At 41.0% G+C, this 24,376-nt stretch overlaps 1 protein-coding gene across 1 annotated transcript in view; it reads left to right on the plus strand.

The window, feature by feature from the left end:
- Positions 1 to 1,521: 1,521 nt before the first annotated feature.
- The window catches only part of Nek10 (NIMA related kinase 10), a 197,853-nt gene continuing 174,998 nt past the window's right edge, over positions 1,522 to 24,376 (plus strand). The window contains 5 exon segments of the mRNA XM_021182541.2: positions 1,522 to 1,545; positions 14,920 to 15,027; positions 15,249 to 15,309; positions 21,576 to 21,706; positions 23,107 to 23,205. Of these exon segments, the coding sequence (XP_021038200.1) occupies positions 14,957 to 15,027; positions 15,249 to 15,309; positions 21,576 to 21,706; positions 23,107 to 23,205 (362 nt within the window). The 5' untranslated portion in view covers positions 1,522 to 1,545; positions 14,920 to 14,956.

A 24,376-nucleotide genomic window follows, 5' to 3' on the forward strand; every position in this document is an offset into this window, starting at 1 on the left:
TTGGTAGTTAGGAGCTTACAAAAATACTTTGTATTCTACTCCATGACTTTTTTGGCTGTTAGTCGAAAGCAACAGCCTTGAGGTTTTATGTTCTGAAGTTTAGTGCTGTGCTTCATTTCCAGTATAAAACTGTACTTTTAAATTCTTATTTGATTTTTGTCCTGATTTAACTTTTTGAAGTACTATTTCACGTAGTCCAGGCTAGCTTTAAATTCCTGGCCCTCTTGCCTCTGCTGAGATACCCTAGCAGGTATCCTAGAGACTCTTGACTAAACCAAAAACTTTATTTTACCTTTTGTAAACTGACTGTGGCTATTTAACAACTGCTACCTTCACTCTGTTTAACTACATAAAACCTGCATGAGTATTATACATACTTAGGTGGGAAGGGCCCTGTGCCCAAGGGTGTTGTCAGTGTCACAGCCTTGGGTTTTATCTCTACAGAGCCAGTGGTCCTGCCCTCTCTCCTTCACTTACTAGTTGCCAGGCTGCTTGGGTCATTCTCATTTACAGCTCTAGAATGAAAATTAGACAATGTGAAGAGCAAGTGAGATGACATCCTTAGGAATTGTGCTCACCAAAAAATTGACCACTGGGTTAATTTGGTATTTTTAAAGGCTCTATGTTGTGCCTTTTAAAAAGGCAATTTTAATGCAATTTGAATTTTCTTTTCTTCCTTTCTTCCTTCCTTCCTTCCTTTCTTTCTTTCTTTCTTTCTTTCTTTCTTTCTTTCTTTCTTTCTTTCTTTCTTTCTTTCTTTCTTTCTTTCTTCCTTCCTTNTCTTTCTTTCTTTCTTTCTTTCTTTCTTTCTTTCTTTCTTTCTTCCTTCCTTCCTTCCTTCCTTCCTTCCTTCCTTCCTTCCTTCCTTCCTTTTTTTTTAATGCAGACTTTCTGGAAAATGTGTCACTTTGCAAAGCTACAAAATGATCTTGTTCAGGAGTCTGCTAGAGAGCCCTCAGCATTTTCTGTCTGAGATGTGCTGTAGCAGTTTGAAATGATTTTGTGCCATCTAAAACACTAAGCAGGCTGTCTTGGAATTTGTGGCCTGCCTCCCCACCCCCACTCCCCAAAAAAGTTTGAGGCCCTTCATAACCCCAAAACAAGAAACTAAGCATGTGTTTCCTTTTTCTCTATAATCTTTGAGAACTGATTTGTAGTTTGTATAAATTCTTGGAACACCTGAGGCAAATCTCTTGTTTATTTTTGGATGCCAAAGCTGTTCTGACCAGGATACAATGCCTAGGTTAGGTCCATGCATCCTGGGTTTCACCTTGCGGTCGCTGGTTGCCAAGGTAGCAGAGCAGGCGTCACCTGTTGCTATGGTGCTGCTCTACCTTGCAGCTTTGTCATTCCTGATAGGTTGAACTCCTGAGGCTGAGGAGGAAGAAATGTGAGCATTGGTTCAGCCTCTCTGGGACGGGAAAGGAGTTGACTGAAAAACCAACAGGTGTCCAGACCGAAGGTGGTTTGAGCTGGTAGGGAGGATTCTGCAGCAAGAGGAGGAAGACTTGAGGCTGGCCTGAAAGAGGGCCGCCCTCCTGCGCGGTGAGTGGCATAGGATGTAAGGTGATGCTGACACCCAGGGCCACGGGGGAGGTGGGGGTTGGGAGGAGGTGGCCTCCCTTCCCCTGAGTCTTGCCACAGGGACCTTCCCTGAAGGGATGTTAACAATCTTGGGGTCAGTCTGCCAGAGCCTGCCTCTTCAAAATAGATGAGCTTGTGTTGTAGAGTGTGTGTGGTAGGAAAGCGTTCAGCTTTGCATGCGCTTCCAGAAACGGAGAACCTGGTATGGATGAACAGCTGGTCTGCGTCTTGCAGTTAGCTCTTATGCCGTGCCTCTGGAGGCTTATGATCTCCTTTGTGAGCAACACATGCTTGCCTGCCTTTTTATAGGATGGCCTCTGCTCAGCTTCACCTGAATTGTCTGCCTTTAGGTAACTTCTGTTGCAGATGTGATCCAGAATGCTCCCCAAAGTCTGAGCCCAGCACCCACCTGCAGTTGTGAGTGTCTCTCAGTGCAACCCTACCCTACCAGCCCCTACTGCCCTTGGACCCCTGTGGGTACTGCCATCTACATTCCCACAACCACATCCTAGACACCACCTCATCCTCTACAGTAGCATCATTTCCACAAAGCTATCTCACAGATTCCATGCCATGGCTAAACTGATCTATCCAGTGTTACTGTCGTTTGTCCCTATCCATCCACTCACTCTGCTCACCACTGTTTGACTTGTCTTTTAGTTTTTAAGTTACAAGACGTATTTCCTGTTCCTACTAAAGGCTCATCTTTCACACTTCCCTATTCCAGTCTTGGTTAGCCAACACCAACTCCATCTTAGCCATGCACAGAACATGGTCCTTGCCACATTGCCTGTCTGTACTAATGGACTGCCTCTGTGGGGCGCCGCACTTATTGCCCTGTCCTTGTCTCTGTATTGCCTGATTACTTTGATACCTGCCAGTGTGAGAAGGCTGACTTGTTCATGGTCCAGCATTTAGCTCAGACACCTGGCAAGTACAATCAAGTGTACTTGGTAAAGAATGAATCTCTTATGAGATTCTCTTTTCATAACATCATGACTTCTGGAAAAGTGTCAGAGGTATCCTCATGGTAAGTGAATGTTAATTTGGGGATTTTGCTTGAATTGTAAAGGTCTAGAATTTATGCTGTATTTTATGACATAAGAATTATCATGGAAATCATATGGTGTGATTTCAGATTGTTAAAGAGAGGAATACAGTATGGTTTTCAAGAGCTGAGTCCCATTCGATTTTGTATTTTAACTCTCTGCCTCCTATCAAATAGAAAAAAAGCCCCTAAGCGTTTTACTGATGCAAATAGTGATGCCTCTTACCTCATAAGATTGCTTTAAATCATTTAAGCATTAAATGTAAACCAGGCTTAGCAACATACTCATGCAGGTTTTATGTAGTTAAACAGAGTGAAGGTAGCAGTTGTTAAATAGCCACAGTCAGTCTACAAAAGGTAAATAAAGTTTTTGGTTTAGTCAAGAGTCTCTAGGATACCTCCTTGCCTTTAGACCGCTTGGTGTATTGCTTCAGCTCCAGTTCAGGAAGAGACTCGTGAATTCATGGACCAGTTCAAATGCATTACCAATCATTTGAAGGGTTCAGGATTTGACCAACTTTTTGCCCAACCAGTAAAGGTTATAGGAGCTGAAAGGGGGAGTCTAGAATGACTGTGTCTCAGAAGTAACCAGCCTTGAAGGCTGAGGGTAGAGGAAATGAGGATGTACCCTTGGATAGGTAGAGAGCACCTAGAAGTCCATTCTAACAAGCAGTGTTTCCTGAGAACCTGAATTTTAGGCACTGAAAAGGGCCTGGTAATATACACCATGAATGTATCAGCAAACAGAAAGATGAGGTAGGAGAATCAGAACTTTGAGCCAACGTGCCTATTTGTTACTTTTCTGATTCCTCTAACTAATGTCTGATAAGAGGTTCAGGGCTCAAGGGAGAGAGTCTATCCTCACAGGGAAGCACACAGCAGGGGTGTGGGCAGTGGGGCATAGGCAGAGGGGGCACGGGCAGTGGGGGCATGTGCTATGGGGCATGCTCAGCTTAACACATTGCATGCACATGGAAGGGTGTTGGTGCTCAGCTGACCATCCTTTCCACCTTTTTGATCTGATAGTGCCCAGTCTATTGGGTGACACTGCCCTCCTTAATCAAACTTCTCTGTTCTCTCTAGAACACCTCTCAGCTCAGACACAGTGCTTTATCAAGATCCTAGGCATTTCTTTACTTTTATTTTCCCCTCTCTTTTTTCTTTTTGACACAGGTCTCATGTCACCAAAGCTTGCTTTGTAATTTTGAATTCTGTATCTACCTTCCAATGCCTTTCAAATGCTGAGTGGGTGTTTCACAATACAAATACGGTGAGAAACTAGCTTGTCTCAGAAAGAATGGGGAGGGGGTGGTGAGAAAGCTAGGTGTAGGGACACATGCCTGTAATCACAGCTTTTGGGAGGCCAAAGAGTTTGAGACTGACCTGGACAACCCAGAGAGACTGACTCACAAAGAAGGGAAGACAAAGAGAGGAAACAGGGAAGAAAACTAAAACCCACAGACCTTGAGTGGCTGTTCTCAGGGACAGTGGGACAAAGCTAGCAGATAGAGATACTTTAGCCAAGGCTTTGGAGGCCAAATCCCAGCTCCATCACTGCTACACACAACATGCTGTGGCAGTCTCTTAATCTTTTGATGTCTAACTTTCCTTACCTGTAAAATAAGGTGGTTATAACAAATTTCTTAGACTACCAGTTTCCTGGAAATACCATGTAAGTGTTAAGTTTTTGGTTAAGTTCTATGTAGGGGACAGAGACAAATGAACAGGAAAAGTAGTTTGGACAAGGGAGAACAAGATGTTTGCTTGATACTGGTTAGTTTAAAACTCATTGGGAAATACTTAGACTTGGTATAAGTCTTATGTTTTTCATTTTGAAATAGAAAGTGAACTTTAAACATACTCAAACCTAATCTAAATCATGATTTAAAAAGAGCAGATGAGAAGCATCAGTGTTAGAATGAAATATACTGCTGCTCATTTGTAAAATATTTATTTATTTAAAAAAACTTTTGTTTATTTGAAACAGAATCTTGCTGTACAGACTAGGTTACTTCCAGACTTATCGCATAGCCCAGGCTGGACTTGGATTCAGAGTGATCACTTTGGTCCACCTCCCAGGTGCTTAGACTACATCCTCAGGCACTATGCCCAAATTACTTGAATTATTATGACCTTCCCCTGTGTCAGCTCAAATACCTTAATAGTAACGGTGACAGTCATGAGATCAAGAGTTTATTAAGTCTTGTATCAGGGATATTTATAATGGACTATATTCTAGATTCATAGCCATCAACAAAACAATTTGAAAGAAGTCCCTCTTAGAAAAATTAAACTGAAATTAGAGGCAGAGCAAACAAAGCCTGGGCTACCAGGAAATGGCTGTTCCGTGTTCATTATATTTTGCCAATGTTTGTGGTTAATTAATTTGAAAAAAAAATGTAGCTAGAAAAATGCGTCTTGTGGAATCTAGATCTCATCTATCACCCTTTCTGTCCTGACTCTCAGGATAGGAACTCAAGGCAGAAGATTGAGGAAGAAACCATGGATGAACACTATACTGGCTCCCTCTTTGCTTTGCTCACTGCTAGATCTCTAATACTGACCAATTCCACCTGCCTAGGGATGGTGCCACCCACAGTGGGCTGAGCTCTCCCATATCAATCAATCAATCAATCAATCAATCAATCAATCAAAGCAGTTCTTCACAAGCACAGCCTTAGATCCATTTTACCAAAATAATTTTTTTAAGAGGTTCCTTCCTCCCAAGTGACTCCAGCTTGTGCCAACTTGACAATATAGACTTACCTGCTTAAAGATGTAATGTTTTTATTTGTGGAGTCAACAAGTAAGAAGAAATTTAGGGTGCTACTTCAGTTATTTTCATTGAGTGACGAATATAAGTTCTTTCTAGATTTTTTTTTTTGGTTTATCTTTCAACTATGTTTCCTTACTACATCTCCCATCCTTGCAGTGGAGGCCACAGAGTGCACAGTGTACAAGCATCATTAATGACAGTAGAGAGGGTTCCTAGAATCTATATAAAGCTATTTCATTCTGAAACAATGGAAAGCTTGACAATGACAAGGCTATCTGTTGTCATATGCTCTAATTTTTGGCTGGTACTCACACTGATCTGTGTTAGTCTTAGGAAAGAAATGAAGGCCAGCACTTTAAGGCATGTATGCTATTACTACATGGAGTTAGATGCTACTGCAGAGGCACTCTATTCACAAACCTGCCACATTTGAAAAGGTAGTCATAAACAAACAATGGACTTATTTATAGTTTGGCCAACTCAGGAAGATTTTCTGTAGTGTGTTACAGTTTCATAGAGAATATAGAACAGAGTTCAGGAACTATGCTATGCAGGTCTCAATATTTCAAACCCGTGTGCAATCTCTACAGAACTCAGCATGGGATTCCTGGGGAAATAGCATGTGCTGAATCCATTGTCTCAATGGTCCAAAAGCTAACAACTATTTCTTGTTACAACATCTCCTCTTCTGCCAGGAGGAGAAGCTTATATACATGACGAATGAAGGGAAAGATCATATTACTATTGAAATCTGGGTTGTGTCTATCCTCACCTATGGGGACCTGCTGTCTGTCTACGAGGTCCTTTATCTCATCTACTACCATGGTACTGTTATCAAATGAAGGAGTCGACAATTCTGCAAAGCATTGCAGCATGCCTGTTTTATTTGCAGATGTTTTATATGATTTTGCCTTTTAAAATCCTGAAAGAACAACCATTAGAGGAAGATCTATAGCAGTGGTTCTCAACCTTCCTAAGGCTATGAACCTTTAATACAATTCCTCACACTGTAATGACCTCCAACCATAAATATTTCATTGGTACTTCCAACTGTAATTTTGTTAGTGTTATGGATCATAATGTAAAAAGCTGATATGTGACCCTTGTGGGGGTCGCAGTACACATGTTGAGAACCACTGATCTATAGTAAAGAAGTTTTGTTGCTTCTCATTACCCGTTATAGAGGTGAAAATTCTCTAAATTCTTTTCATTTGTGCAGTTGAGTAGAAGTGGACCTAGACCTTGCCACCTGATAAGCAAGGCTGAGCACAGTTCACGCTAAGGCATCAAGGGCTGACTCAGTAGTTGTATGTCTGTAATCTATGCACTAGAAGTGGAGACAGGACAATGGGTGTCCAAAGCCAGTTCGGCTACATGAGACTATGTCTCCAAAACAGAGTATAAATGACTGTAGTCATGGGAGGGAAGATAGTCAGTATGATGTCATCTGTCCAGGACATTCCGGTTCATTAGGATGCACCTCCCCCATCTGCTGCCTTTACTTCTTTAGGCCACCCTGTACTCCTCAGTGTTATAACTAGTATATGTCACATGTAAATGTTATGTTAGATGCGGGGTGGGGTGGGGGAGAGAAAAAGACAGAAATCAGACCCAGATCATAATGGTTAGTAGATTTTACATGATAAGTATTTTTTCCTTAGTGGCTTTACCAGTCATTTCCTCAAAGGACTGCTCTCAGCCTAAACTGTGTCAGATCCTCAGAAGGGATCATCCAAGCTGTGAGACACAAAGCAATATTTGGCTTCTACAGACACAAATTATGATGCTGGGCCAACAGGAAAACATGTGAACTGATGTTCTTGTTAAAACAGAACAAAAGTAAACAACACAAAACGGCCTTCTAGGTTAAGCAGGCTGTTGCAAGGGGAAAGCAGAGAGACGGCTTTGGTGTAGTGAGCAGAGGCTGGTCAGGGTTTGGCAGGCAGAGGAAATGAGATGTCCAGGAAGGAGAAGCAGTCCGATGCTTGACTCTGAAGAGCATTTAAATACCTAATACAAAATCTAATACAAAAATACATTCTGGAGACCTAAAATGAAGAGTTGTATCTTTGTTTGTTTTTTCTTTATTACATTAATTTACAGTTTGTTCTTATGATTTCTACTTCTCTCTTTCTCTTTCCTTTTATTTATGGTAATTTTCTTACTTTCCTTTTTATTACTAAAACCATGTACAAAAGCAACTTGCAGAAGAAAGGGTTTATTTTATCTTAAAATTCCCTATCACAGTTCATTGCTGAAGGAAGACAGGGCAGGAACTCAAGGCAGGAACTGGAGGCAAGCACTGAGGCAGAGACCTTGGAGGAATGCTATTTAATGGCTTCCTCCTCTGCCTTGGCTGCTTTCTTATACAACCAGAGACCATCTACTCATGTCTGGCACCTCCTTCAATGAGTTGGGCCTGCCCACATCTATCACTAATTAAGAAAATGTTACACAGACTTGCCTACTGACCAATCTAGATTGAGGTGTTTTCTCAGTTGAGATTTCCTCTTCCAAGATGACTCTAGGTTGTGTCAAGCTGACAAATAATTAACGAGCACAGTAGTACCTATGTGACATGTATTTTCTACTTTACCAATGCACAAAAATGTAGTGAGACTCATAAGTGGGATTTTCTTTGCTTGTTGCACACATGTGATAGCCTCTCTTACCTTTGTGAGCTTTGGCCAGAGAACAGAGCAAGAAGTTCTTACTAAGTAGTTTTTAAATGATGTTATACCCTCACTAAATTCTTTCTAAAGTACTCATAGCATCTGACTTCTTGTTCTGTACCAGTGACAAAAGTCTTGGCCCATAAGAATCTTGATCCTATCTCAATTGTTTGTCACAAATATGACAACAATATTGGAAAAATATTTTAAAGTCAATATATTATGTTTGTGCCTTTCAATAAACGTAGTTTCTCTAGGTTATATTGGAGTGAAACACTCATCAATTGACAATCCTTTGTCTCTAAGCAACCCTAGATTTTGCAATACATAGGTATATGCAATTCCAGGAAAATAGAACTTGGTTTTTGTTCATCTATGTGCAACACTCTGAAGTCTGGTCGTAGCATAGAAAAGAGATCAGATTTTTGGAATATACAATTTAATTGCACCAACATCATATTTAATTTTCTTTTTTCTATGTTATCTACACATTATAGGTTTTTTTGTTTTGTTTTCTGAAACTGAAATGAAGGATTTACTACTAAGGGGACATAAAGGGAGATAACAATGGCCATAAGAATCAATGATGTAAAGCCTTCACTCATAATTACAATTTGTTCCACATGACTTTTCCACTTCTATTAAAAAAGCTTCTTTTCCCACGCAGGATAACCTGATTACGGTTTCTTTTTTTTTTTTTCCCTTCTTTTTTTTTTATTAGATATTTTCTTTATTTACATTTCAAATGTCATCCCCTTTTCTAGTTTCCCCTCCGAAAATCCCCTATCCCCACCTGCTCCCCCTGCCCCCAACCCACCCACTCCTATTCCTGGTCCTGGCATTCCCCTCTACTGGGGCATAGAGCCTTCACAGGACAAAGGGCCTCTCCTCCCATTGATGACCGACTAGGCCATCCTCTGCTACAAATATAGCTAGAGCCACAAGTTCCACCATGTGCTTACTTTGATTGGTGGTATAGTTCCAAGGAGCTCTGAGGGTACTGGTTAGTTCATATTGATGTTCCTTCTATGAGGCTTCAGTCCCCTTCAGCTCCCTGGGTATTTCTCTGGCTCCTTCTTTGGGAACCTTGTACTCCGTCCAATGGATGACTATGAACATCCACTTCTGTATTTGCCAGGCACTGGCAGAGATTCGCAGGAGACAGCTATATCAGGCTCCTGTCAGTAGGCTCTTGTTGGCATCTGCCTAGTGTCTGGGTTTGGTGGATGTTTATGGTGTGGATCCCCAAGTGGGGCAGTCTCTGGAAGGTCGTTCCTTCAGGCTCTGCCCCAAACCTTGTCTCTGTAACTCCATCCATGGGTATTTTGTTCCCAATTCTAAGGAGGGGCAAAGTGTCCACACTTTGGTCTTCCTTCTTCTTGAGTTTCATGTAATTTGCAAATTGTATCTTGGGTATTCTGAATTTCTGGGCTAATATCCACTTATCAGTGAGTGCATATCATGTGTGTTCTTTTGTGATTGGGTTACCTCACTCAGGATGATATCCTCCAGATACATCCATTTGCCTAAGGATTTCATAAATTTATTGTCTTTAATAGCTGAGTAGTACTCCATTGTGTAAATGTACCACATTTTCTGTATCCATTCTTCTGTTGGGGGACATCTGGGTTTGTTCCAGCTTTTGGCTAGTATAAATAAGGCTGCTATGAACATAGTGGAGCATATGTCCTTATTACAAGTTGGAACATCTGTGTATATGCACAGGAGAGATATTGCGGGATCCTCCGGTAATACTATGCCAAATTTTCTGAGGAACTGCCAAATTGATTTCCAGAGTGGTTACACCAGCTTGCAATCCCACCAGCAATGGAGGAGTGTTCCTCTTTCTCCACATCCTTGCCAGCATCTGCTGTCACCTGAAGTTTTTATCTTAACCATTCTGACTGGTGTGAGGTGGAATCTCAGGGTTGTTTTGATTTGCATTTCCCTGGTGATTAAGGATGCTGAACGTTTTTTCAGGTGCTTCTCAGCTGTTCGGTATTCCTCAGGTGAGAATTCTTTGTTTAGCTCTGAGCCCCATTTTTTAATGCGATTATATGATTTTCTGGAGTCCACCTTCTTGAGTTCTTTATATATATTGGATATTAGTCCCCTATCTGATTTAGGATTGGTAAAGATCCTTTCCCAATCTGTTGGTGGCCTTTTTGTCTTATTGACGGTGTCTTTTGCCTTACAGAAGCTTTGCAATTTTATGAGGTCCCATTTGTTGATTCTTCATCTTACAGCACAAGCCATTGCAGTTCTGTTCAGGAAAATTTCCCCTGTGCCCATATTATTGAGGGTCTTTCCCACTTTCTCATCTATAAGTTTCAGTGTCTCTGGTTTTATGTGGAGTTCCTTGATCCACTTAGACTTGAGCTTTGTACAAGGAGATAAGAATGAATCAATTCGCATTCTTCTACTTGATAACTGCCAGTTGTGCCAGCACCATTTATTGAAAATGTTGTCTTTTTTCCACTACATGGTTTTAGCTCCTTTGTCAAAGATCAAGTGACCATAGGTGTGTGAGTTCATTTCTGGGTCTTCAGTTCTATTCCATTGGTCTACCTGTCTGTCACTGTACCAGTACCATGCAGTTTTAATCACAATAGCTTGTAGTACAGCTTGAGGTAAGGCATGGTGATTCCACCAGAGGTTCTTTTATTATTGAGAAGAGTTTTTGCTATCCTAGGTTTTTTGTTATTCCAGTTGAATTTGCAAATTGCCCTTTCTAACTCTGTGAAGAACTGAGTTGGAATTTTGATGGAGATTGCATTGACTCTGTAGATTGCTTTTGGCAACATAGCCATTTTGACTATATTAATCCTGCCAATCCATGAGCATGGGAGATCTTTCCATCTTCTGAGATCTTCTTTAATTTCTTTCTTCAGAGACTTGAAGTTCTTATCATACAGATCTTTCACTTCCTTAGTTAGAGTCACTAACTATATTTTATATCATTTGTGACTCTTGTGAAGGGTGTTGTTTGATATGACACTTTTCACTCAGGCAAACACTTGGGCCACAGTTATAGGATGTTGGGAAAAATGGGTTTTAGATGGAAAAAGTAGGTCACAAAGGGCATGGATCTCTAGGTTAGGGTTGGTCGTCATTTCTTACCAGTCTCTTGGGTCCCTATCTGTGAGATAAGCAGCCTACATGTGTGATGTTCTGCTTCACAGAGAGACAGAAGGAATTCACCCCAGCACGATGGGTGGAAAGCTCTGAAACCATGAGCCACAATAGTCCGTTCCTCCTTTGCATTGTGTGAGGTATTTGTCACAGCAGTGGAAAGTCACAGAAAACACAGAAAAGTGGGACAGAGATAAAGGCTTTGTGGTGGTTTCAATAAAAATGGCACCCATAGGTCCAAAGGCTTGTGTTATTAGGAGATGTGGCTTTGTTGAAGTAGGTGTGGCCTTGCCAGAGGAAGTGTGTCACTGTGGAGGCGGCTTTTGAGGTCTCATACTCTCAAGCTAATTCTAGTAGGACAGTTTCCTTTTTGCTGCTTATGAATCAAGATGTAGAACCCTCAGCTCATTTTCCTGCTCCATGTCTGCCTGCATGGTGCCATGCTTCTCGTCATGATGACAATGGACTGAACCTCTGACAGTGTAAGATAACCCCAATTAAATGTTTTCCTCTGTAAGTGGTCATGGTGACTCTTTACAGCAATAAATCCCTAACTGAGACAGGTTGTCTAAACCTTATCATGTGTTTGTTTTTTAAACCCTTTGATTGGTGGGAATTAATTTGTGGGGGAATTTGGAAGCGTTCATAGTCTTGGACTAGAGAAGCCATAAAATATTTTGGAAGAATCCCAAAATGGTGACAATAAATGGTGATAGTAAAGTCTGTGGTCATGAGGCTCCAATAGAAACATTCGTTCTATTGGAAACTGGGCTAAAGACTATTGTCTACATTTTGTTTGTGTCCTTATACCTTTTGGGAAGAATGAGTTTTTGGGAAGAATGAGTTAACAGGTGATGGTTTGGGCTATGGAGACAGCTAAGCTGTAAAGAACATTTAATGATATTGTAGAGAACCTGAGTTTGGTGTCCAGCACCCATGGCTAGTAGCTCATATCCACCTTTAATTCCAGTTCCAGAGAGAGCTGATGCTGTGGCCTTCTATGGAACCTTCATAGAAATCTGCACATACACATACAAAATTAAAAATAAAATAAAAACATTATCGACTCATTTGGTGGAGGAATCGCAATTACTCCAATATTAGGTGTGGCACAGGTAGTAACAGAAACAGACAAGTGTACTGTGAGAACAACACAGTTCTCAACTGTGGCAACTAACGCTGATTAGAAAAAAACTTAAAAAAAAAACTAGGAAATACATAAAATTATTGGGGAAATTTGGAGTTCAGGAAGGCATACCTCCCAAAGAGAATACAGCATAAAAATAATGTCAGTTACTTTGCACTGAGGCCAAAGGCATGATGATGTGAAGACCCCACATACAAGCTAGCAAATGCAAAGCTAAAGAGAATAGAACATCTGTGGGCATGTCTAGGGTTACCACAGGATACATTTTACCATTTTCAATAGCCAAGTTACTCAGAGGTCAATGTGACAGAGGTTCAGTGGGGGGTAGCTATTGGTCAAGCTGGAGGCAGACTTTGGTATCATTTATGAGGTGCTGGGTTTTTTTTTGTTTTTATTTTTGTTTTGTTTTGTTTTGTTTTCAGATACACACAATGTGAGAGTTAAAAGGTCATCTAGGCTGCAAAGGGAAGCCAGGGAGTCCAGGGAATAGAAGGCAAGACTAGAGTCCACGCAGTCAGCCCCTGAGACATGGAAGCCTACATTGCAGTGGAGATCCAAGGATGTCAGAAATGGCAGAAACATGAAATGTGCATTGAGAAACATGACAAGCAGTGAATGCAGTCAACCCCAGAAGAGTTTATGTGGGCCAGAAATAGCAAGGCCTGTAGGCTGCTTGGAGCTCATGTACTCTGTGTACTAGACATGGAACTGCAAAACTTCGCGTTTGCTTTGCTAACTTTCAGCCTTTGCTCATCTTGTAGGATTCTGTTTTGGAACAAGGATGTTTATTATGCACCACTGTGTGTCAGAACTGACCCTCTTTCTTTGTGATTTATAGAGGCTCACTGGTGCTCATTGGCTTTGGATTTCAGAAGAGACTTTGGCTATGTACTTTTCAAGGAGCTGATCGGATCTGGAGATACTTGGAGAAGGCTTAAGTTACTTTTGCAGTCAGAGATGGCTATGAGCCTTAGGGGGGCACAGAAAGAATACGAGTTGGTCTCCACCTTAGGAGGTAGGGCCTAGGAAGAGAGGCTATATCTGATTCTTGATCCCTACTTCTTTTTCTCTCTGACTCCTGTCCATCAAGTTGTGAGTAGCTTCTTACAAGCTTTACTGCCATGATATTTGGCTTCATGATGGACTGAAACCCTGGTAACTGTGAGCTGTAATCTTTCGTCATGGAAGTTGTTTATGTCAGGTACTTTGTAACAGAAGCAGAAACCCTTGGAATATCTTCAGCATTTTTTTCTCTTATGAAAATGAGAATCAAAGTCAATTAAGAGAAAAAAAATCAAACAAGTCAGATAACTATGTGTATTAAAGAACTCAAAGCTTTTGAGTAGGAAGAAGTAGGATTAAAAATAACACTAGGAAAAATAATTATGGCAATATTAAAGCATTTTATTCCGAGTATTGAGATGTCCATTGAGCTGTGTTTCCAGGCAGGCTACCTCCCTGCCACATAGTCGGCTTAATTTATGGACTGCACAAGAGTAGACTGACCATATGAGTGCTGTCAACGTGTATTGTTCAGATATCGGCGTTTACACTTTAAGAATTCTAGAAGGGAGCTGGAACTATGGCCCGGCACTTCAGAGCACTTGCTGATCTTTCAAAGGACCCTGGTCCAATTCTTAACATCCATATCAGTGGACTCATACTGCTTGTAACTTCAATTTGGGGATAAATTGAAGCCTTTTAGCTTCTACCTCCCCAGGGATTTGAACACATGTAGTACATACAAATTAAGGAAGGTACAGAAATATACACAAGTAAAATAAATCCACTAAAGAAAATAAGAAGGATCTTTAAAAAGAGAAAAAGTAATTCCGGGAGCTGAACATGGTCACCTACACCTGAACATGGTCACCTACACCTGTAATCCCAGTGCTGGAAAGGGAGAGGCAGCAAAATCACTGTGGTCAAGTCAGCCTGGTATACGGACAGTCAAGGATGCCTAGTGAGATCTTATCTTTAAAAGAAAGGAAGGAAGAAGGAAAGAAAGAAAGAAAGAAAGAAAGAAAGAAAGAAAGAAAGAAAGAATGAAGGAGAGAGAGAGAGAGAGAGAGAGAGAGAGAGAATAAGTTTTGGAAGTATGGCAACATCTTGACACTGATTGCTTACTTGTGAGTGGGTTTCCCTTTCTCTGAGACTTGTGGGGCCACAACCCATAATGTGATAGGAATCTTGGTGAGCCCATGATGTGCAATTAAGAATAGTTATGGAGGAAGGCAACTGAAGTTGCATAAAATTACTGCCAATTGAGCTTCAAGTATTTGTTAATAGACATATTTTATAAATATAGACTAACATCTGTGAAAACTTGGCCAGAATACTTAAGTTATGCCCATGTCAGAAGATAAAGGCTGAAGAAATGCCCCAAATATATCCAAGGAAGACGTTTGAAAGTAAATAACCAGTGCCACTCAATCTAATAATTGCAGTAATTAATTTTATATGTTTGAATAGACATCATGGATGAATTTTGTCTATTTTTCAATGAGAATACTTTGGATTACATAACCTAACTGAAAGTTGTTTCTGTTTTCTTCACAAGGAGTGCAATGTTAATTCTGAGGTGTTGATGTTTTACAATGCCCAATCAAGATACAAAGGCGAAGAGCACAGAGAAAACCGCTGATCAGCAGCAAGGGACCACCGCCAGGTAAACAAATGTCTGTGGTCATCCGTGGGGGCAGTGGCATTAGGTAGGTTTAACGCTTTTGTGAGAAATTGTCACCTGCACTGCAGTGTTTACCCAAACACTGAGCCCTTTCTAGAGTTTGGAAAGAAATATTTGACAGGCATGCCCTGATCTACAGAGACAGGCTTCCAAGTGGCTGTACCATCAGTAGTAATGTGACTTTGTGCTGTTCTTTATTCTAGGGACTATTCAGATCTTAAAAGACTTCGGTGCCTGTTGAACGTTCAGTCAAGCAAACAGCAGGTAGTGTTTTCAAAGGATGTGGTGTGTGAATAAACATCACAGGTTTCTGTCGGGTCCATTTCACCTCCTTGTGTACTCTCTTTGTTCATCCTGAGTTGTCCTTGTGTCCTCTGGCTGCTGCTCTCACCTGGGTCAGGCTGGGCCAGGACTTGGTTGGCATCCAGCCTTTTTGTTTCTCTACTGTCTCCATGTGTTCTAACCATCAGGACTTGAATTCTTTCGTCTGTAAACAGTCAGTTCTGTCATTAAATGCCAATGGTTACCTTTCAGAGCTTCAGGGAAATTCATTCTCTGAAGCACACTTTACCACATCTTCCTTCTCTCTGTACTCCCTTTCCCATCCTTCTCCTTCCTAGAATTCACCCTATAATCCTTCTCAAATTGCACCCCACCAAAGAGGGGGTGAGGTTTTGGCTATTTATGTGGTGGCATTTTTTTTTAATGCTTTTATTAGTCAGGAGAAGAATAGAACACTAGATTTATCTCTAAACCCGACTTTAGTTTTGCTTGTAGAAGAGTTTGGAAAGGCATGAGAGTAGAGGTCTGGGGTTTGGGAAACAACTTAGCAGCCCTCAGAAGAACAGCAGACTTTCATGCAGCACTGCTGACGGCTCAGTAGCAGGGATGAGTTTAAATCCTGGTCTCCTGTCTCTGTAGTCTCCACTATTATACTTTTAAAGTTGTTTAAGAGTTCCTGAGGTTGGCAGTGGGGAGATGATTTTTTTTTTTTTCCTTATGTCACACTAACTCAGCAGAGAACCACAGCATTATCTCTTTATTTTAGAGCATGGCTTCCTCAAGGTTTGGTGGCATATGAAGAGCAGTCAGGGCAGTTCATGTTTGTGGAGTGCTTCTTACATGCTGGTGCCTTGGCTGAACTTTTGCCTTCTTAATATTTGCAGCATCTACTTTCACAGATGGAAAAGCTGCAGTATGCAGAAATGAGCATCCCAAGATAAGAGTCTGCTCACGGAATACAATTTTGTAACTTTGCACTGTGTGCCCTAGTCATGGAGATGCTTCTCAATGAGCTTGAAAATTAACTTACAGTTAAAAATTCTTGAAAAAGTCAAAGTGTCCTTAAAATGGCTTTTCTCTGTGTCTTCCATACTGTGAGATCCCCGAGGTCTCCTCTTCCCCGCTTATTTCAGAAAGTACCGCACCTCTTCTGTCTTAGATCCCATTCTCCGCTCCACACATCCTCCAGTGTAACCACAACACCCCAAGCTACTTGTTTTTGCTTTTTCTCCTGCAATTTATTCCTGTGAGGGCTGTCATGTTTTCAGGCCCATACATGGCTGCCTTGCCCTGCAGCCGTGGTAGCAGCTTTGTCTCTTGCCTTGGTGACGCTTGTGGTCTCACTTCCTGATAAGATCCTTTCACTGCCAGCAACTTTGACTTATCTTTTGATTCACCACTTATGTATTCCACATGTTTGGGACTAGTTTTTCCTAAGTTGATCTGTGACCATGGGTCACCATGAACATGAACAACCTGGTCTGGTCAGGTAAAGAAATGCCTACAGTGTTTCTGGATTTGGCTTGGGGCTTTAAAGTTTTCTGTGTTGAAGTTCATATGGACTAGATCACTTCCCCTCCATTATACCACTCCCTTGTTACTACCTGACTGCGTTGACTAAAGTTAATTTAATGTTTTCCTCCTTTTTAGCCAACTTGGAGTTCTCAATCATTTGCTTTGACAAGTTATATAATTTTGCTAAATCTTCATACATAAATGATGTATATTTAAAATGCTTGAATTGTTTGGAAAGCAGAGAGCTATAAGGGAACATGCAGTGACTGAGGTTGACTCCTAAACTTCTCAAATTTTAAGCCTAATTCTGCTGTGGAAGTTCCTACATCTGTTATCCTGATAACAAAAGTTACTCTGAACTCTGATCTTCTTTTCTGAAACAATGTAGATATGTACATGAGAGTTAGACAGGCAGACAGACAACTCAGGAATTCCCTTGTGCCTCACTTGTTCCAGGAAGAACATAAGGAGCCTATAATGATATACAATGTATGGAGTTTATTATAAATTAAAACCAGAGCCAGACATAAAATGAAAAACAATGGCTGGGAGAGCTACCCAAGAACCCCCCAATGACACACACAAACAGGCCCACATTTACTTCACATATTTACAATGGTCCATTGGAGGAGGGACATTCATGACTCAGGTCGACTTACCAGAATTCTGTTGATGTGATATATATATATATATATATATATATATATATATATATATATATATATATATATATATTTGTTGTTTATAAAAGGGGTGTGATGACCAGTTATTAGATGTTATAGGAAAAAATTAATGTACTCTGTGTGTTTGGGGAGAGTTCCTGGGAAGTGAATGTCTTTCCACTGATTCTCCATGGAACCAGGGTGCCATTGTTGAGTTGTGCTGTGGCCTTTGCCTCTGCTCACAGCCCTGACAGTATTGCAGAACTGTCACAGCAGAGCTGTTTTTCTGTGGGATTCCTGCTGCCTAGAAAACCTTGGTCCATGGCTACTGTCTCTCCTTTTATTTTCTGTCATAACAAGCCATGCGCTCCAACTTTTTATAATGTTTCCTAAGCCCATGTTCAAGTTCCTTCTGTCCTGCACTAAAAACCCCTTGATCATTGCATGTCCATGACTTCTCGACACATCTACTATGCTATGACTTCAACAGGTGTGTGGACTGGGTGAACTCATCCCAGGTGGTTTACTGGAGGAAAAAGTTGACTGGGGACAAACTGAGCATTTGACAGCTTTTCACTTGAATAGCTGCCATATGTTATGTTTTGTGAGATGTACAAGGAACATGAGAACAGATAGATGTGACTCTACCTTTGGAGTGGCTGAGTTCAGGGAGATGGGTGGTGTGCAGGCTAGACAGTACACTTGACTGTAGTAAGTGCAGTGAGCAGGGTCCACTCTGGAATCAAGAGCTATGGGCTCCTCTGACACAGCAGAGCTGAGGCGTTGGACGAGAGGGTGGCAAGAGTAGGAAAACTGCTGGGAGTTCTGGACTAAGCTTGCTTTTCTGTTGGGAACTAAATGGGATGTGGGGGAAGAAGGGGAGGGAAAGAGCCCACATCCGGCGAGAGTTCCTCCTATGCTCTGGGCAGGTGGACATGGGAGGGCTGCTGGACGCTTTCCACTCAGCCCCGGGTGGGCCTCTAAGCCACTGACCCCACTGGGCGGGAGGTGGACAAGGGGCAGCCCCTGATACCAGGGGCCCCGGGGCAACACCCTCAGCCCCAGGGATATGGGAGAGAGGGCAGAGGGAGAGAGGTTCCCACACAGGCGAGAGTCCTAAATCCGGTCTATGGCTGGAGCACAGGAAGGCCTTCTGATGGGAGATTAGAAACGGCTCATCAGAGGAAAGCCCATTCCATCGTCCAAGCGCAGTGGGCCTTGATGAACAGAGACAGTCTATGGTTTTAGAGCTTTATTGTAGAAAGGCATGGGGAAAGAGAGAAGGTAAAAGAGTGAGAGACCGGCCATGGCCAAGAGGAGAGAAGGGGGGAAAAGAGAGAGAGAGAGAAGAAAGGCTAGGGTAAGAGGTTAGAGAGAGAGAGCGAGGAGAGAGAGAGTAAGAGAGCAAGAGGAGAGGATGAGGAAAGAATGAGGACAGCGAAAGGAGAGTAAGGGGTGTAAGAGAGTGAGGTGGGGCCAAGCAGCCCCTCTTATGGTGGGCTGTTATCTTAGTGTTGCTAGGTAACTGGGAGGAGTCTAGCATGAAGGTCAGAAGCTTGGGACATTGTGTATGTGACTAAAAGCGACAGCTTCTCCTGTGGGGATTGTGGGGGTGGGAACTTTGACAGGAGCCAGGGTTCCAGGAGACATGAGGGAATACCTACTGTCCCATGTAGGTGAATTATCACCACTGGGTCCCGGGGATCCACACCTCAACTCGACTGGAGACCAGAATGTCTGTGTATAGCCCAATGCCCCACACTTTTTCATCTGTGGGAGCTGGTGGCATCATGGTTTTATTATCAAGTACCTGGCCTTTGCAAATACTGCTACCAAATACAGCCTGCCACTGTGTCTCTCTGAGTTGATTCTTAGCACTGGCTATCTGCCTGCCCATGATGAGGGTGGCTGAGGCTGTGTTACTTTCTGACCGTCCCTTTCTTTTGAGTGGCTTAGACATATTTCCTCTGTGCTTAACTATTTTCTTTCTTACAGACTCATATCTTATGAATCTTGTCAATGGCAATGGGATTTGAAATTCCTTAGGCCTAGAAAACCTACTTCCTATTTGTGTGTGTTTGTGTTATGACAGTTCTTGTCTAACAGAAAACTGAACATGTTGCTGTGATTTCATGTCTAATATCTTTTTGAGTCATAAGCTCACATTTGGAGATCACCTAATTTGTAATGACAAGCTTTATTGCCTAGAAAATTTATGGTAGTGATTACAAGGCTCATAAGAGTATTTTTAAATTGTTCCTGCACATACTGGGTGCTGTATAAACAGTAAGTTGGGATTCTCATAACCCAGAGTTACACCGTGTTATTATTGTTTCTATTGTAATAACATGGAAACCAGTGTACACAGAGATTAAATATATGCTCCAAGATCACAGTGCCAGCTAAAGATGGATTGACCCGCAGAAACTTGTATGGATGCTGTCTCATCCCTACACATTGTCTGCTTATGTTCTTTTGGCCCCTTGTTCATGAGGGGTGTAGATTGGGTGAGCAAACTGATATACAAAGGTAGTTTTATAGAATGGAATGTTTACTGTCACTATTTTGAAAATTCTACTGTGGCTTGAAGATAAGGACCCATCTTGAAGAGCAATGATACCATCATAATTCATTTCTGAATTACAGGAAATAAGCCTTACAGGAAATAAGGAAAATCACCTTCATATAAGGAAAACATGATCTGATATCAATTTCTGCACAATAAAATAATTTACTCAAAAATAGTTCCTTTATAGTGCTTTGCTTACTTCATGATTAATAATTGATTGTAAGATGTATTTCATTCATACTTTGGGTATAACTTTCCCATGTTATACCCAATTTCAAGTGGTACAAACACAACGAATCTTAGGGTTCTCTCAGCCATGGCAACTATTGGTATGTGAATCTTGACAACTTAAGGAGCCACCAGATTGATTTTAGTAACAGAAGTATAAATATACTCTAGGTGTTCTAAACACACTTATTTTATTATAGTAAATGCAGATGTTTTAAAATCAGTGTCTTTTTTTTTTTTTTTGGAGCTTATATATGTATTTTATTTTTTTTTTAATTTGTCCTTAAATTTATTTTTTTTTCACTGTTTTTTTTTTATTACATATTTTCCTCAATTACATTTCCAATGCTATCCCAAAAGTCCCCCATACCGCCCCCCACTTCCCTACCCTCCCATTCCCATTCTTTTGGCCCTGGCATTCCCCTATATTGGGGCATATAAAGTTTGCAAGTCCAATGGGCCTCTCTTTCCAGTGATGGCCGACTAGGCCATCTTTCGATACATATGCAGCTAGAGACAAGAGCTCCGGGGTACTGGTTAGTTCATCATGTTGTTCCAACTATAGGGTTGCAGATCCCTTTAGCTCCTTGGGTACTTTCTCTAGCTTCTCCATTGGGAGCCCTGTGATACATCCAATAGCTGACTGTGAGCATCCACTCCTGTGTTTGCTAGGCCCCTGCAATCCCCATCAAAATTCCAACTCAATTCTTCAACGAATTAGAAAGTGCAATCTGCAAAATCAGTGTCTTAAGTATCATTGTTCAAACTGAGTGATAGTAATGGGTTTTGCCTGTTGCTGTGACTGAGCCCTTGGTGAACAACATGTACATTGCTGAATATAGGCAAAGTGATACTATGTTCTGGGCAGTGTGTGCTACTGGATTGAGAAACTCTCCATCTGTGTATCTGGAGCACATGAGAAACTTAAAAATCTCTGCTGTCTAGGCTCACCCCAAACCTTATGCCTAGCACAGGTGCCCATGGAACATGGCCAAAAAATATACAGGTTCCTTCCTGCTCCTATCAATGTGAGCTAGATTGAATATACGTCACAGTGAGCTGTGACAGGTGATACCATTTGTGATGAAGAGAGCCCAAGCTAGGGGTAAATGCTAGGAAAACACTCACGTTTACAATGCTGTCATTTTAATGATTGGAAAACCCTGATTCCTTTAGCCCCCTCCCCCGACTCTACCTCTTCCATTCTATGACTTGTTTTATCACGTATTGAATGAACCATAATGGTCATGAACTCTCTGTTTCCATTTCTGTAGCTTCCAGCCATTAACTTTGACAGTGCCCAAAATAACATGACAAAGTCTGAGCCAACCATCAGGACAGGGGGACATAGAGCTCGTGGTCAATGGCATGAGTCCACAGAAGCAGTTGAACTTGAAAATTTTAGGTAAGAAATCTCCTTTGCTGTCGGTAGCCTATTCAAGTTTACTTATTTAAATTTATCACACAAGTGAAAATTTGAAGTCTGCATATTCTTAGTTTAGTAATTTAGTTAACATGTAAAATTTTCCCCAGGATAGGGGGCCAAAAAATAGGCTAAACAGGCAGGCATTCTATCTTTAGAGTTCAGGACATCTTGCTGACATGAAGGCTAACACTTGTCCACTGAGGAAGAGGACCCAAGATGTTGACCTGAGTAGGTCAAACCCAAGCTTGGTCGTAACTTTTTCTGTGTCTCCATCTTTCTGGTGGTGAAAAGGCATAAAAGGATCTGTTGCTCTGAGATGTGGTAGCTAAATAAGATGTTTATTAGGTTGGCAGTATGGCTAAGGACCTTGTCATCAACCTTTACAGTCTGAGTTCAATACCTGGGACTCACATTGTGGAAAGATAGAACTGACTTCTGTCACACACACACACTCTCTCTCTCTCTCTCTCTCTCTCTCAAATGTAATATATTTTTCTAAAAAATTAGTAGTTTAAACATACAAGTTTCTCAATTGTATGGCCGGCATCTTGGCTTTACTAAACAGTGTTAGTGTGTGTTTCTCTCTGTTGCTGTGTAGACGCACACATTCTTGTGGGCCATTCCCTTTATGGGAGTTAGCTCTGTGTCACAATGAGTTCAGGTCATTTGCCAGTAAGCACTGTATAAACAATGAAAGGCATGAAATATCAGCATCAATATTCTAGAATGATTATTTACTTGTTTGGTTTAGCTTGTTTCTCTGGCATTTTATGAACTTAAAACAGTTCCAAAAAGACATATGACATTTCATGGGTTTATAGTTTTAACTTGAAAAAACTAAAAATGGCTTGTTATATATTCAGTTTACCAGTGATCTTATATAAGAACCCATTGCAGCCCTTCCATGTGTGCATAGAGATGTAGGAGTTGAATGCTATAGAACATTCACAAAGGCAGATGTTTATGTGTCATAGAACTTACCTTTGAGGTGATGCTCATGTTAAGCTTATTTGCTCTTGATCTTAAAATTAGCCATTTCTTTTACATTTTATATGTATGTGTGCGAGTATGTGTGTACATGTGTGTGTTTTTGTGTGTGTGTGTGTAAAATCTCCTGTGCAATAGTGCACATTTGAAGTTCAGAGGATGACTTTGTGGCGTCAGTTCTCCCTTCAGCTCTTGATGGGAATCTTTATTTATCAACTCTATTGTTGAGTTTGAGTCTCTATTTAACAGTTGTTTTTTGCCTTACTAATATGTTGACCTTCAGACTCTCAATGTTTTGTCTCAATATAGATGGTCTTTCTTTCTATCAGTAATTTTGTTAGTCGAAATAATGTTTATTATAAATTGATTTTCTGTTTTCTTTTTCATCTTAGTATAAACTATAAGAATGAAAGGAATTTTAGCAAACATCCACAGCATCAGTTATTTCAAGAGATCTTCACAGCTCTGGTGAGAAACAGACTTATATGCAGGTAAGGCTCTGATCAAAAAACAGGTATCTACCCAAGAATGCTATGTTTCACAAATCCTGTATGGAGAGTATGCTTTGAAGCAGCCTACAGGTAGATCCCAGGATGCTTGCAGTATTTAGGAATAAAATATTCCAGTATTTATGATTATGTATTATATAATATATTCCCATTTATGGCTTATTTTCTTTAATTGTCATCACATATAATTGTGTGTAGATAGCACACACACAGACACACACACCCTCCCTAACAACTAAAGAAAAAGTAGCAATAAATTTCGAAGAAAGAAAAGGCAGATATTTGGGAGGGTTTTGGATGGAGGAAGCAGAAGGCAACACAATGTAATTATTTTATAATCTCAAATATTAAAATAAATAATTAAATATATATATAAAAGTAAAAGGCTGAGCAAAGGCTATGTGAAAGGAGACAGATGGGCTGTGTTCTCATTGGAATCTCTTGTTGGACCTTGAATTTAGTTGAACTTGGTGACAGATAGGATATGGGAGAACTGTTTTTCTTTAATGTGCTTGTTTTGGGTTTGGACACTAAAGGAATATTTATTGTATAGTCCTTATGAAAGAAGGACATTGGTGACCACTATGGATGACATGACCACACCTTTGCAGTTGACACAGTGACCAATTAGTTAGGCTTTCCCTGGGCTTGAAGAAAGAAAGCATGAATGTGTATCCCACACCCCACCCCGAGTCCAAACCCTATGTTCTGTTATAGATGACTGGTGGGGAATCAGCCTAGACAGATTTGATTTCTGGTAACAGGAGGAGCTCTGAGGAGCTCAGCTCCCTTCTTTCACAGCATGTGAAATAATTTGGAATGTCGGATTTTACGACCTTCTTTCTATATCATTCTTGAGTGCTATGGAGCTCTGTGTTCAGTTCAAATGTGAAATCAGAGTTGGATAAAGGATGGACTGTGCTTTGAGGTCTCCATTGAACTCCATTTCATAGAATTTGTCAAGATGTCAGGACTATTTTCTCCTCTTAGCTTAAATTTAAAGAATAATTATATCTCAGAGCTTTTCTGGTATAACTCCCTTGCCCATTCCTCTGTGACTATCAGAGATAATGTTGGAATGAAGGCATAGATTGAACTTACTCAAACTGGTGAGCATCTGCCGTTTGCCAGGAGGGATAAGGCAACCAAGGAG

The sequence above is a fragment of the Mus caroli genome, chromosome 14 (assembly GCF_900094665.2).
Source record: "Mus caroli chromosome 14, CAROLI_EIJ_v1.1, whole genome shotgun sequence".
Classification (NCBI taxonomy): domain Eukaryota; kingdom Metazoa; phylum Chordata; class Mammalia; order Rodentia; family Muridae; genus Mus; species Mus caroli.